The sequence below is a fragment of the Chrysemys picta genome, chromosome 2 (assembly GCF_011386835.1).
Source record: "Chrysemys picta bellii isolate R12L10 chromosome 2, ASM1138683v2, whole genome shotgun sequence".
NCBI classification, from domain to species: Eukaryota; Metazoa; Chordata; order Testudines; family Emydidae; genus Chrysemys; species Chrysemys picta.
Window position 1 is genome coordinate 207,030,936 of NC_088792.1, and position 15,424 is coordinate 207,046,359.

Genomic DNA, 15,424 nt, shown 5'->3' on the forward strand with positions numbered 1-15,424 from the left:
TCTCCACATCTTTCTTGAAATGCGGTGCCCAGAACAGGACACAATACTCCAATTGAGGCCTAACCAGTGCAGAGTAGAGCGGAAGAATGACTTCTCGTGTCTTGCTCACAACACACCTGTTAATGCATCCCAGAATCATGTTTGCTTTTTTTTGCAACAGCATCACATCATATTTAACTTGTTGTCCACTATAACCCCTAGATCCCTTTCTGCCATACTCCTTCCTAGACAGTCTCTTCCCATTCTGTATGTGTGAAACTGATTGTTCCTTCCTAAGTGGAGCACTTTGCATTTGTCTTTATTAAGCTTCATCCTGTTTACCTCAGACCATTTCTCCAATTTGTCCAGATCATTTTGAATTATGACCCTATCCTCCAAAGCAGTTGCAATCCCTTCCAGTTTGGTATTATATGCAAACTTAAGAAGCGTACTTTCTATGCCAATATCTAAGTCGTTGATGAAGATATTGAACAGAGCCGGTCCCAAAACAGACCCCTGTGGACCCCCACTTGTTATACCTTTCCAGCAGGATTGGGAACCATTAATAACTACTCTCTGAGTACGGTTATCCAGCCAGTTATGCACCCACCTTATAGTAGCCCCATCTAAATTGTATTTGCCTAGTTTATTGATAAGAATATCATGCGAGACTGTATCAAATGCCTTACTAAAATCTAGGTATACCACATCCACAGCTTCTCCCTTATCCACAAGACTCGTTATCCTATCAAAGAAAGCTATCAGATTGGTTTGACATGATTTGTTCTTTACAAATCCATGCTGGCTATTCCCTATCACCTTACCACTTTCGAAGTATTTGCAGATGATTTCCTTAATTACTTGCTCCATTATCTTCCCTGGCACAGAAGTTAAACTAACTGGTCTGTAGTTTCCTGGGTTGTTTTTATTTCCCTTTTTACAGATGGGCACTATATCTGCCCTTTTCCAGTCTTCTGGAATCTCTCCTGTCTCCCATGATTTTCCAAAGATAATAGCTAGAGGCTCAGATACCTCCTCTATTAGCTCCTTGAGTATTCTAGGATGCATTTCATCAGGCCCTGGTAACTTGCAGGCATCTAACTTTTCTAAGTGATTTTTAACTTGTTCTTTTTTTATTTTATCTTCCAAACCTACCCCCTTCCCGTTAGCATTCACTGTGTTAGGCATTTCTTCAGACTTCTTGGTGAAGACCGAAACAAAGAAGTCATTGAGCATCGCTGCCATTTTCAAGTTTCCTGTTACTGTTTCTCCCTCCTCACTGAGCAGTGGGCCTACCCTGTCCTTGGTCTTCCTCTTGCTTCTAATGCAGTGGTCCCCAACCTTTTTTGTCTGGCAGGCGCCAGACAACGAGCCACCGTGGACCGTGGCTAGTGGACAAGCATCTGCCGAAATGCCGCCGAGAAGTGGCAACATCAATAGGCGTCACCGCCGAAATGCCGCCGAAAATCTGTTCTAATGTATTTGATAAAAAGTCTTCTTGTTTCCCTTTATTCCTGTAGCTAGTTTGAGCTCATTTTGTGCCTTTGCCTTTCTAATCTTGCCCCTGCATTCCTGTGTTGTTTGCCTATATTCATCCTTCGTAATTTGTCCTAGTTTCCATTTTTTATATGACTCCTTTTTATTTTTTAGATCTCGTGCAAGATCTCGTGGTTAAGCTAAGCTGGTCTTTTGCCATATTTTCTATCTTTCTTACCCAGCAGAATATCTTGCTTTTGGGCCCTTAATAGTGTCCCTTTGAAATTCTGCCAACTCTCCTCAGTTGTTTTTCTCCTCGGTCTTGATTCCCATGGGACCGTACCTATCAGCTCCCTGAACTTACCAAAATCTGCCTTCCTGAAATCCATTGTCTCTATTTTGCTGTACTCCCTTCTACCCTTCCTTAGAATTGTGAACTCTATGATTTCATGATCACTTTCACCCAAGCTGTCTTCCACTTTCAAATTCTCAACGAGTTCCTCCCTATTTGTTAAAATCAAATCTAGAACAGCTTCCCCCCAGTAGCTTCTTCAACCTTCTAAAATAAAAAGTTGTCTGCAATGCAGTCCAAGAACTTATTGGATCGTCTGCGCCCCGCTGTGTTATTTTCCCAACATATATCTGGATAGTTGAAGTCCCCCATCACCACCAAATCTTGGGCTTTGGATGATTTTGTTAGTTGTTTAAAAAAAATCCTCATCCACCTCTTCCACCTGGTTAGGTGGCCTGTAGTAGATTCCTAGCATGACATCACCCTTGTTTTTTACCCCTTTTAGCCTTTTACCCAGAGACTCTCAACACTTCCATCTCCTATGTCCATCTCCACCTCAGTTCAAGTGTGTAAATTATTAATATATAAGGCAACACCTCCTCCCTTTTCCCCTGTCTATCCTTCCTGAGCAAGCTGTACCCATCCACAACAACATTCCAATCGTGTATTATCCCACCAAGTTTCGGTGATGCCAACAATGTCATAGTTGTATTTATTTATTAGCACTTCCAGTTCTTCCTGCTTATTACCCATACTTCTCGCATTTGTATATAGGCATCTAAGATACTGATTTGATCTTGCCTCCCAGTTTTGCCCTTACCCTCCTTTCTCTCTGCCATTATAGCCCATGGTCCCTCCTATTTCCAACCCATCTCCCAGGTCTAAATGTTCTCCACTTACCTGTGGGCTTTGCTCACCTGTCCCCATCGAACCTAGTTTAAAGCCCTCCTCACTAGGTTAGCCAGTCTGTGCCAAATAGGGTCTTTCCCCTCCTCGAAAGATGAACGCCATCTCTGCCTATCAGTCCTTCCTGGAATAGCATCCCGTGGTCGAGGAAGCCAAAGCCCTCCTGGCAACACCACCTTCGCAGCCAGACATTCACCTCCATGATGCAACTGTCTCTGCCCGGGCCCCTGCCTTTGACAGGAAGGATTGAAGAGAATACCACCTGCATGATATCATGCCTATCTAGATTTTCCCCTGTAGATTCAATTCACTATTGTATTCTCTGCTTCATTTGTCCATAACTGTTGTGTAGCTTTGCTGTGCACAGTTAAACACTGCTGCATTTCACCCTAAGGTGAAATGCAGCATTCCAGTAGTGGGTGAAAGCATCCCTAATTATTTGGCCTATTCTTTTGTTTGTATATGATGTTTTGGGATCCTTTGAGATGAAAGGCACTATGTACATATATGGCTTCATTGTATAATAAGAGCTAAGACATTAATAGATGAAGCACAGAGTGGTATCAAAATTAAAGACTGAAGATGCCCTTAATTTTGGCCCATGGTCCTTAAAGCACAACCTCAGAAACAAAGACCATCATGAGATCATCTGGGACCACAGCTAGTTGTAAAAGAATGGTTTCTAGATTGATTCTGGCAGTGACTTCATGGCCAGCCAGTCACAGGTAGCTTTAAAGAAATGGTGCTTTTGAAAAATGTTTATGAATATAAATTGATCAAGGTCCTCTTGTCCTTTATCTATCAAATAAATAAGGGCTCTCTGGCAGGACACCATGTGCTTATACAGAAAAACAGCACATTTTGCCAGCTGGAGATAGACACATCAGAAAGCTGTGTGGCATTTAACTGAGCTGAGTTTTGGATTAATTTTTTAAGTGATATCTTGTTCAGCCATATTAAAGCCTGTAATATCAGGCAGAGAGACAAATATGAGTGAAAAAACACTGAAGTCACTGCCCCTTCTCATCCTGTCTCTGTCTGACATCTGATCCACCTCAAAAGGACATGTAAGGTATTATTAATAAAATAATGCATACCCCACATGATTAATGGGGATGAATGCCAATTGGTCTGTATAGTTAGAATGATTTATAATCTGATTAATGGAGTCTTAGAATCAAAAGGGAAACAGCTGCCACTTTTGTACTATTGCTGTTGAATTTCTGCTCAGCAAGTAAGATATTCTCATTATGTGCAAGTTTTTGTTTTTCTTTCTCATGGCTGGCTCCATAGCAACTGTACCATGACATGTACTAAGATTTTATCTTCAAAGTGCGAACCCCTTAGCAAGACAATCATATTATTTAAAAAAATACGGGAAAGGAGGTTTTTCAAAATGTGGCAAACTTCTAGTGAGAACAAATGCACAAATTAGTTGATATTCTGCCCTTGCCAATTTCTGTAATGTGACAGCCTTGTACACTGTGCAGTGAAAAGTTAACACAACATAATGCAAGAGCAACAGCAATAAAATTACCCATTTGATGACCCACGTCATGACTGGAATAAGATTAATACGCTTGAATGGCTTTGTTCTGTGCATGTTCTTCATTGGTGTCCTTCTGCTTTTACTTAGCATCAGACAGCAGATGATTTTTCCCTTAAAGCAAAATCCACAATGAAAATATAGTTAAACACAGAACTGTGCGCTGGATGCTCCCACCAGCCAGGTTGGGGGAGAGGGTGCATTCAGCATAGAATTAATTAGCTCCATGGGAACTATGCTATCAGGGATAGCCTAGAAAAATGAATTCTGGGATGTTTAACCAGCAAGAGGCAAAGATTTTTTTTTTTTAAAGATGAGTTAAAATATATTTCTACACTGGCTGCTCCTCACAGCCTGACTAGTGGAGGTATTCATTACATATTTCTGGACACAGCACCATTTCCTTTTGTCTTGTACAGCTATGACACTTAATATTGACATGACAAGGAACCCATGTGGCACAACACTCTGCTTTGTGCTATGAATTTGCACATTGAAACGCAGAAGACCATCTAATTATATTTTCTCAGGGATATCTTATTTTATTGTCAGAGCTTTCAAAACAAAAAAACAAAAAAAAAAGTCAGTCACTGCCGACACATTCTCCCGACTCTACACTCCTTTTCATGCACAAGTGAAATATTTGTAATACTTGCTTACAGAAATCAAAGGATTTATGGGAACACTGCAAGTACCAACCCCAGCACATACGGGCAGGACTGAATATCCTCCTAGTGCCACTGTCTCACCCTGCCCCAAACCAAGACAACAACGTAATATCAAAGTACACAGCAACTTAACACTAAGATAAAGACACTGCACCACCTATTGGTGGAGGTACTGTCTCCACTGATCATATGATCATCTAATACATTTGCCATAGACAGCACAAGTACAATTTTTCCAATCTCCTCTCAAAAATAAAAGGAAATATTCCTATCATCAGATTTTTCCCTGTTCTTGTAAATAGAAAAATCCTCCTTGTCCATCTTACCTTTTGCATCTCAGAGTCAATTTGAAGATATAGTGGCTCTTCCTGTAAAACATTCAGAAGCACTCCATTCAGACACAATCCTGCTAACATAGTTTTACCCCATAAGTGTATTTGAATAAATGTCAGGGGCCACCTCGGGTATGGCCAATTTTCACAGAGCACTAGTCACAAAGAGGTGTGCAAAGAGGGCTAAAAGTTTTCTTTGCACTGTTCTGATCCTCAATTATATTATGGTTTAGACCAGGGGTGGCCAACCTGAGCCTGCGAAGGAGCCAGAATTTACCAATGTACATTGCCAAAGAGCCACAGTAATACATCATTAGCTCCTCCCAGCGCCTCCTGCCCACCAGCAGTCCTGCTGATCAGCGCCTCCCCGCACCTCTCGATCAGCTGTTTCGTGGCATGCAGGAGGCTCTGGGGGGGGGAGGGGAGGAGGAGTGAGGGCACAGCAGGCTCAGGGGAGGGCCTGTGGCAGAACCAGGGGCACATTGGAAAGTTGGCGCCTGTAGCTCCAGCCCTGGAGTCTGTTCCTATACAAGGAGCCGCATGTTAACTTCTGAAGAGCTGCATGTGACTCCGGAGCCACAGGTTGGTCACCCCTGGTTTAGACACTGGACTAGAATTCACTTGTTGCCTTTGTCACAGGCTTCCTGTGTGACATTGGGAAAATCATTTAGGGCTAGATTCTCCCACACTTACTTGTATTGAGCAGTACCTTACTCTGTGAGTAGTCTCATTGAAATGAATGATGCAAATGAATGGAGCACACTGTGTGCTGGGTGAGTAAGGCTAGCAGCACCAGGCCTTACATCTTTGCCTCAGTTCTGCATCTTGGGGCTAATAATACTCCCCGTCTCACAGCAGTTTGGTAAGGATCAATTCACTACTGTTTGTATGGTGCTTAGATATTATAGATAAAAGTTGTCCTCTTTGTGCTGTGTTAAAGCTGCCTGAAGGCTTCCCTAAATTACACCATCTTTCAGTGGCCACAATAGATCAAATCAAGATAAGCTTAAGGGCACCCCAACCACACCTTTATCTTTCCATCCTACTAGTCGCAGGGGTCTAGTATACAAGCCCCGTGTAAGTAAGCTCTTTGCCTCTCCCTTCAGGGCCACTCTTGTACTTGAGTGATCATCCCTGAGTCATGTAGACAGGCAGTGCAATGCAAAGAGAATGCAACACACCAGAGGAGCTGGTTCCAGGATCTTTGAGAGCATCTGCTCGTGCTGCTAATCATAGTATATACTGAAGTCAGTGGAGCTAGTTAAGCCATTTCACTTCAACTGTAGATCTTGCCCATAGTCATAATCCTCTGTGAATCATAGTTGGTTGAAGTCGCTGATAATAAACTAAGGAAGTGAAAACTTGAAACTATGATATATTGGCAGATTTATTCCTAAACAGAATAAAGTTTCCTGTGGCTTTTCAGCTACTCTTTAAAGACTATTGTATAGTTATTGTGGAATATGACGATGATAATGATTTATTACACATTTATAAAGTGCCAGTCCTGAACATGTATGGAGCTGTTAAATAACTCTTTTGCTATATAAGGGATGCCTTCAACAACAGTTTAGCTATCTGTATGCACTCCTTGCCTGTCTTTTAAACCTTAGTTATTTTTTCCACCGTTTTTAAACATAGTGAAACCTGTGAATATGGTCATCAGTGAGCAACAGTCACCTCCTCTAATGGCTGCCAAAATCTCAGTCCCTGCATGGCGCCCCATCTGTCATGTAAACCGGCAGTATGATAAGTAGGCACCTGTGAAACACATTCCCAGACACGTGCTGAACTGGTCAGTTGTATAGTTAAGGACCAACTATCTGACCAAAATAAGTCAGAAAAAAACCTATTTGCTTTGACCACCCACATCCAGAAACAATAAGAAAGCACATACCATGGCAGAGAAATTAGGTGATTTTGTATGGAACTGGGAAAATACTGCAAAAAAATGTGCAAATACATGCTCAAATTTTTACATGGATTCATGCCTCTTTTGTATTTGCTTTCCATGAACATTCAAGCAATCAAAGTTTAGTGGTGCCTAGGGCACGTGATCATGTCTCCATCTGATGGCAGGTCCCTCTGACCAGAACAACTTGCTTCTTATAGCCATGGGGAGATCTCCTTTAGCCCAAGCCGGTGAGGTCTTTGTTTTTGGTACTGAATATCCCAAGTTTGTTCCCTGTTGATGACTAAGGTATCTGTATCACTCGTTACAGTGGACCAGACATTTGCAGAAAGCAAATTTCAAAGATGCATGCCTGGGTATTTACAAAAAACAAATTTTAATTTGACAATACTTGTGCACTGAGTTTTGTGATTTGTTATATTCAGTGCTTGCATGCTCATCCAATCAATGAACAGAAACAACACCAGGTGACGTATTTGATTAATTTGCAAATAATCAACACAGTTTGAATTTTTTATATCAAATATTGAATACGGGCAGCAAACTGCTTACAATCAATCCATAAAATAAAACAAAAAATGAATTAATTTGTTTAACAAATATATTTGAGGTCCTTCTGATCTGCTTGCAGCTCAAAAGAGAGCAGTGAAATAGTTTGTATTCATCTGATAATTTTTTGTGATGAATTATTCATTTAACTTGGATTTTATGCGTATTTTCAGTGCTCCAAGTAAATTATATATAGTGAATTATTTCCAAGAGATCTACTGATCAGGTTTTGGTAAATTGTTATTAAAAGGCTCTGCCAGCCACAAATAGAGGTGATAGGTAGGTCAGTCATTTTATTTTTAGTGTTGTGTGTGTGTGTGTGTGTGTGTTGTGTTTGAGCACTGCTGGAGAGTATCTTAAATGGAATTCCAGATTCCATTTGGAAATCTGGAATTATTGCCCCAAGAGTAATCTGAACATTTTCTATATCTAGTCCATCCAATTACTGACTCACTGCTTGAAGAAGGCAAATGAATGACCAGTCTTCAAATGGTGACAGAATTCTTTAATAATAATTATCTAATAATAAATTGTTCAAATTCATTTTATTACATCGTCCAGAGAACATGGCATTCCAGTTGTTATTAATAGGTTTTACAGTATTGTCATAATTACGCATGGGATCTAACCATTAAACTAGTTATGTGTACAATTACACAATCAAACTGCACACCTAATATATGTAGACAGTTACCAGACTTATGTGTGCAGTTGGGAAAGGCACTGCAATAATTTTAAATAGCATTTGTCCTGTAAATGAGAGATGATTTCCTTTGCTACAATTTCAGTATACGAAATCACAACTAGATGGTCACTATTGACACTGGAATCCATACAAAATATTATTCCCACTTACGATGACAATATTGTTGCTTTGGGTCAAATAACACATCAGTTAAGGAAATGTATTTATCGTTAGTCTTTCTGGCCCAGTGTGATGAAAGAGGACCTTTAGCTATATTGCTTCTAGCCAGTTCCCTATTTTTCTAATGATGTATTCATTATAGGTGGAAAAACAGAAATGGACTTTTCAAACTTTTGAATTTAAATGAATGTGCATTTACAAGCTACTTAATGTGTTTCCTGAAAATGGAAAATAGCTGTTTGACATGAAAAATGCCTACAGCCTGGCAGCTATTGTCACTATCCAAAATAACTATTGAATGTAACCAAATTACACCCATATAGCAGTATATTCTTGGAATGATTTACTATAGGGTTAGGTTGTCCAATGACCCCAGCTGCATTTTGTGTACATCATATGTAATTGATTTACAGTTAGCGGCCCTTATCTCCTAGAATTCCATAAGAAGCAAGCTGTCACGTCAAACTGGAATATGCTATAAAATACATACCCTATCTATGTATCAAATGTATATTGCAAAAGATTAGCACCAGGTTACCTTCCTATGAAACAAACCCTAAGAGGAACTGAGTACCTACAACTCCCACTGATTTCAGTACGAACAGTAGATGCTCAGCAGCTCTGTGCTTGATGACCCAGTCAACTATATGGCTTTCCCCTAGGTCTTTTCTTCTGGACTCCCCGTCCCCCTTATTGATGGTCGTTGTAATGAGATTCCTTCAGTATATTATGTTTGAAACAGCCATTTCTTTGACGGCACTCACCATGTCTTCACTGCTCTTTTAATAATGGAATGTGTATCCTTCAGCACTTTACTCTTAATGCAAACAGTAGTCCATTGTCTAATTGCTTTAAAAGTAACACCCATTGCACTACTTGCTGTGGTTCCCATAAAGCTCACCTCTGCTGTTGTCATTACAGCATGAAGTTTTGCTTTGGACTAATCTGTCAATAAATATAGTGCAGATTATGATGTTGTGACTGATTTGTCCTTGATTTACCAAAACAAACAAACAAAAAAAACCCCAAACCTACCAAACAAAATGGAAAGTCAGTTTGGGTATATAAGAACATCATAATGGTCATACTGGGTCAGACCAATGGTCCATCTAACCCATATCCTGTCTTCTGACAGTGGACAATGCAAGGTGCTTCAGAGGGAATGAACAGAACAGGCAATCAAGTGATCCATCCCCTTTCGTCCACTCCCAGCTTCTGGCAAACACTGGCCTAGGGACACTCAGAGCATGGAGTTGTATCCCAGACCATCTTGGCTAATAGCCATTGACGAGGCTATCCCCATGAACCTATCTAGTTCTTTTTTGAACCCTGTTATAGTTTTGGTCTTCACAACATCACCTGACAACAAGTTCCACTGGTTGACAGTGCATTGTGTGAAGGAGTACTTCCTTTTGTTTGTTTTAAACCTGCTGCCTATTAATTTCATTGGGTGACCCGTAATTCTTGTGTTCTGTGAAGGAGGGAATAACATTTCCCTATTCACTTTCTCCATACAGGTCAAGATTTTATAGACCTCTATCATATCCTCTCTTAGTTGTCTCTCTTCCAAGCTGAAAAGTCCCAGTCTTTTTAATCTCTCCTCATACAGAAGCTGTTCCATACCCTTAATCATTGCCAATTCCAATATATTTTTTTTGAGATGGTGTGACCACATCTGCACACAGTATTCAAGATGAGGGACTACCATGGATTTATATAGAGGCAATATGATATTTTCTGTCTCATTATCTATTTGTTTCCTTATGGTTCCTAACATTCCATTAGCTTTTTTGACTTTTGCTGCACACTGAGCTGATGTTTTCAGAGAACTATCCACAATGGCTCCAAGATCTCTTTCTTGAGTGGTAACAGCTAATTTAGACTCCATCATTTTATATGTATAGTTGGGATTCTGTTTTCCAGTGTACATTACTTTGCATTTATCAGCATTGAATTTCCTCGGTCATTTTGTTGCCCAGTCACCTAGTTTTGTGAGATCCCTTTGTAATTCTTTGCAGTCTGCTTTGGACTTCACTATCTTGAGTGATTTTGTATCATCTGCAAATTTTGCCACTTCACTGTTTACCCCTTTTTCCAGATTATTTATGAATATGTTGAATAGCATTGGTCCCAGTACAGACCCAATGGGGACACCACTATTTAGCTTTCTCCATTCTGAAAACTGACCATTTATTCCTACCCTTTGTTTTCTGTCTTTTAAACAGTTACTGATCCATGAGAGAACTTTCCCTCCTATCCCATAACTGCCTACTTTGCTTAAGAGCCATCAGTGTGGGACCTTGTCAAATGCTTCCTGAAAGTACACTATATCCACTAGATCAGCGTTTCTCAAACTGGGGTCTGTGAGGGAAGTCCAAGAGATCCGTGGGCCCTGCTGATTAACTCATCCCCCTCCCTCCCAGCGCCCCTTGCACACCGGGGAACCTGTTCCTTGGAGTACAGGAGGTGCAGGGAAGGAGAGGGAGGATGGGGGACTGGGGCACTTGGGGGAGGGGGCAGAAAGAGGCGGGGAACAGGAGGGGTAGGAGTGGAGCAGGGATAAGAAGATTTGGGGTGGGGTCTTGGGGGAAGGGGTGGAGTGGGGGTGGGGCCTAGGGCTGAGCAGGGGGCTTGGGGGTCCACGGCAAAATTTTAAATCAAAATGAGGGTCCTCGGGTTACTAAAGTTTGAGAACCGCTGCACTAGATCACCCTTGTCCACACGCTTGTTCACACCCTCAAAGAATTCTAACAGATTGGGGAGGCATGATTTCCCTTTACAAAAGCCGTGTTCACTCTGCCCCCAACAAATCATGTTCATCTATATGTCTGATAATTCTCTTCTTTACTGTAGTTTCAAGCAATTTGCCTGACACAGTAGTTAAACTTACTGGTCTGTAATTGCCAGGATATGGAGGCTTTTTAAAAAATTGGCATCACATTAGCTATTCTCCACTCATCTGGTACAGAAGCTGATTTAAATGATAGGTTACATACCAGAGTTAATAGTTCTGCAATTTTGCATTTGAGTTCCTTCAGAACTGTTAGGTGAATACTATCTTACTGCAAATTTATCAATTTGTTCCAAACCCTCCTCTAATGACACCTCAATTTGGGACAGTTCCTCAGATTTCTCACCTAAAAATAATGGCTCAGGTGTGGGAACCTCCCTCACATCCTCTGCAGTGAAGACGGAAGCAAATAATTCATTTAACTTCTCCGCAATGGCTTTATCTTCTTCGAATGCTCCTTTAGCACCTCGATTGTCCAGTGGCCCCACTGATTGTTTAAAAAGCTTCCTGCTTCTGGAGTACTTAAAAAAAATTGCTGTTAGTTTATGAGCTTTGGCTAACTGCTCTTCAAATTCTTTTTTGGCCTTATATTGATATAATAGGCATCACATAAACTTGTTGGAATGATGATAATCAATGGGACACAGTAATACCAGGGTATTAAATGAACCAGATTGTACCTTTGGCCTGTAATTATACCTTTTCACTTGTTTTGCCAGAGTTTATGTTCCTTTCTATTTTCCTCAGTAGGATTCTTTGTTTCTAAAGGATGCCTTTTTGCCTCTAACCACTTCACTTTACTTTGTTTTTTAGCCACGGTGGCACTTTTTTTGATCTTCTTACTATGTTTTTAATTTGGGGTATACATTTAATTTGAGCTTCTACTATGGTGTTTTTAAAAAGTTTCATTGCATCTTGCAGGCATCTCACTTTTGGGACTGTACCTTTTAATTTCTCTTTAACTAGCTTCCAATTATTGTGTCCTATTATTATATCCTATTATTATTCTCCTTTCTGAAGTTAAATGATACTGTGGTGGGCTTCTTTGGGTGTCTCTCTCCCACCCCACCCTACCCAAGGGATGTTAAATTTAATTGTATTATGGTTAAGGCTAAGATTATGTCACGAAGGACGTGGAAGTCACAGAATCCGTGACTTCCAGCAAGCTCCATGACATTGGGGGCCCTGCAGCTTACCAGCCACTGGTGGCAGCAGGGGCCCCACAGCAGCCCAGCCTCCATGGGCAGCAGGGGGCCCTCCCATAGCTGCCCAGCAGCTGCAGGTGGTGGGACCCCCTTCAATTGACCACCTGGCACCGCCGGTGGTGATTCCTGAGTTGCCCAGCCACTACCACTGGCAGGGGTCTCCCCTGCAGCAGCTTAGCCGCTACAAGCAGCCAGGGCCCCGTGGCAGCTCCCAGTCGCCAGCGACAGCAGCAGAGGGACCCTGGAGCTGCTCAGTGGTTGCGGGCGGGGGGCCCCCTGCAGCTCCCAAATGCTGCCACTAGCAGGCCCTGCAGCCACTAGCAGACCCTGCAGATGCCCTACTGCCTCGAGCAACAGGGGACACACTCCCCCTGCAGCTCCCAGCCCTGCAGGGCAGTGGGGGGTCCCCCTCAGCTCCAGTCCCTCCCCATTTTGTCAGGGATATTTTTAGTAAATGTCAGGGACAGGTCACGGCTTCCGTGATTTTTTGTTTTTTTGTCCGTGACCTGTCCCTGACGTTTACTAAAAATATCCATGACAAAATCGGAGCTTTAGTTATGGTCGCTATTATCAAGTGTTTTAGCCTCTGGACCTGATCCTGCGCTCCACTTAGGACTAAATCAAGAATTGCTGCTCATCTTTTGGTTTCCAGGACTAGCTGCTCCAAGAAGCAGTCATTTATGGTGTCAAGAAACTTTATCTCTGCATCCCATCCTGAGGTGATATGTATCCAGTTAGTATGGGAATAGTTGAAATCCCCCATTACAGTTGAGTTTTCTGTTTTTATAGCCTCTAATTTCCCTGAGCATTTCCCATCACTCATCATCTTGGTCAGGTGGTCGGTAGTATATCCCTATTGTTATACTGTATTCTTCTTATTCAAGCATGGAATTTCTATCCATAGAGATTCTATGATACAGTTTGGTTCATTTAAGATTTGTATTATATTTGACTCTACACTTTCTTTCACATATAGTGCCATTCCGACACCAGCATGACCTGTTCTGGCCTTCCGATATATTTTGTACCCTGCTATTACTGTGTCCCATTGATTATCATCATTCCACCAAGTTTATGTGATGCCTATTATATCAATATTCTCATTTAATACCAGGCACTCAAGTTCACTCATCTTAGTAGTTAGACTTCTAGCATGTGTATACAAGCACTTATAAAATTTGTACTTATAAGCGAACTGGAACTGGCCGATTTGCAGTACTGTACTGAATTTATATATGCCCCAGGGTTACATAATTTCTGGTTTGAGTCTTACTTTCCTGCAGAACAATTTACTGTCATTCCCAGTCACAGTTAAGCTATTTGGATTTGATGAAATGTCTCTTTCCCACTGTTTCCTTCAAGGATATCCAGCGAACACTCTCCAAAACTTCAAATCCGGAGCCACAGTTACTTGAGGGCAGTGAGTGAAGTCTCAATCAATAGGAGTTTGGACAGTCTGGACCCTGCAAGTCTGTTAACTTCTCCTAAATTCCGTTCCCGGAATGAGAGCTACATGAGAGCCATGAGCACCATTAGTCAGGTGGGTGGCAAGCATGCACAGCTAAGGACAAGATCAAAATCAGTCCCCAGCCAATTCAGCTGCATGTGCAATATGTAGAACCAGAAACCCTTTTTGTGTGTTCATTGAAGTCAGACATGCAACAGATTACATATTTTCAAAAGCATTTGAATTTTAAAAGGACTTATGGGGATGTTTTTCGTGTACATTTTTGTGAAGGAAGAAGATTTGAAAATGTTATAGTCTAAATTTTAAAAATTGTTTGGTGATTTTGGTTGCACAACATGAAATGTCTTAAAGGGGCCCGATTTTTAGTGGACAGGTGCTCAACACTCCCTCTAAGAAGTTTCAGGTTTAACATACAAAATAACGAGTCACTTCTAAAAATGTAGGACTTGGAGTCCTAGTGAGAATGAGTTTTCCTTTAAGGAGTGGGAACCATAAAATGTTTGAGGGTAAAAAGAATAAAGGTTACTGGTATTTTCTATTCCACAATTGTTGTTTTGACATTAATCCAATATTTTGAAAAGGTTTATTAGCTCCTTTTACACATTTTTTTAATTCTGATAGAGCTTTGACTTTACGATGTACATGGTACATATGTGTTTGGTTCACACATTAATTATGAAGATGTGCATTATTTTCCTGAAAAATCATAACATCCTCTTTTGTGCCAGCTACAGTCTGTCAGTTGAATATTGTGTACTCTGGGGCATTTTAAATTGTGAGTGTTGACACAGTAGAATAGCCTGCCCTTATATAAAATATGCATATGGAGTCATCATGCTGTCACATCTGTCTAGCTGCCATGCATGCAAAATAGGACACAGGTCAGGGATGTGTTGAGTGCCCTCAACTTTGCTTAAAAACAGTGGGAGCAAAGGATGCTCAGTACTTCACAGAGTTGGGCCCTAAAACGGTGCTAAGATAAAAGGTAATTTTCTTTGGGAAAACTTGAATGAATATGCACATTAAAACATCATAGTTAGATATGTTATTCTGCAAGGGTATTCTTGCATGTTGTGTATTTTTTGCCAACTAGTGTAAGGCACTGCATTTCATTTGGTGTTGTATGCTGTGATAAAGTTCCTCCTCTAACTTGATACGTTCTGCGCTTTCTGGCGGATTTGCTCGCCTCAGAGGTTCACGGCAGTCCTCAGTTTGGCTCCTTTTGTTAGTGGCACAAACCTGCCGTTCATTCGGCTAACCTCATCACTGGCCAGCATTGGGAAAAGGAGAACAATCCCCGCAGTCTCTGCTGGCCCACCTAATGGGTCGGGGGACAGGCCAGAGACCTCCCTCTCTGGTGGGACCCACATATCAAATAGGGAGTTGAGGGGATGGGGGGGGGAACCCAGGCCTGCCCTCTACTCTGGGTTCCAGC

General features: G+C 41.4%; 1 protein-coding gene across 5 annotated transcripts in view; it reads left to right on the forward strand.

Moving 5' to 3' along the window:
- DLGAP1 (DLG associated protein 1) overlaps nucleotides 1-15,424 on the forward strand; it is a 633,130-nt gene that overhangs the window by 473,656 nt on the left and 144,050 nt on the right. For all 5 annotated transcript variants that reach the window (XM_065585317.1, XM_005303131.5, XM_005303132.5 and 2 more), the window contains one exon: nucleotides 13,884-14,061. In XM_065585317.1, the coding sequence (XP_065441389.1) occupies nucleotides 13,884-14,061 (178 nt within the window). The remainder of the gene's footprint in view (nucleotides 1-13,883; nucleotides 14,062-15,424) is intronic.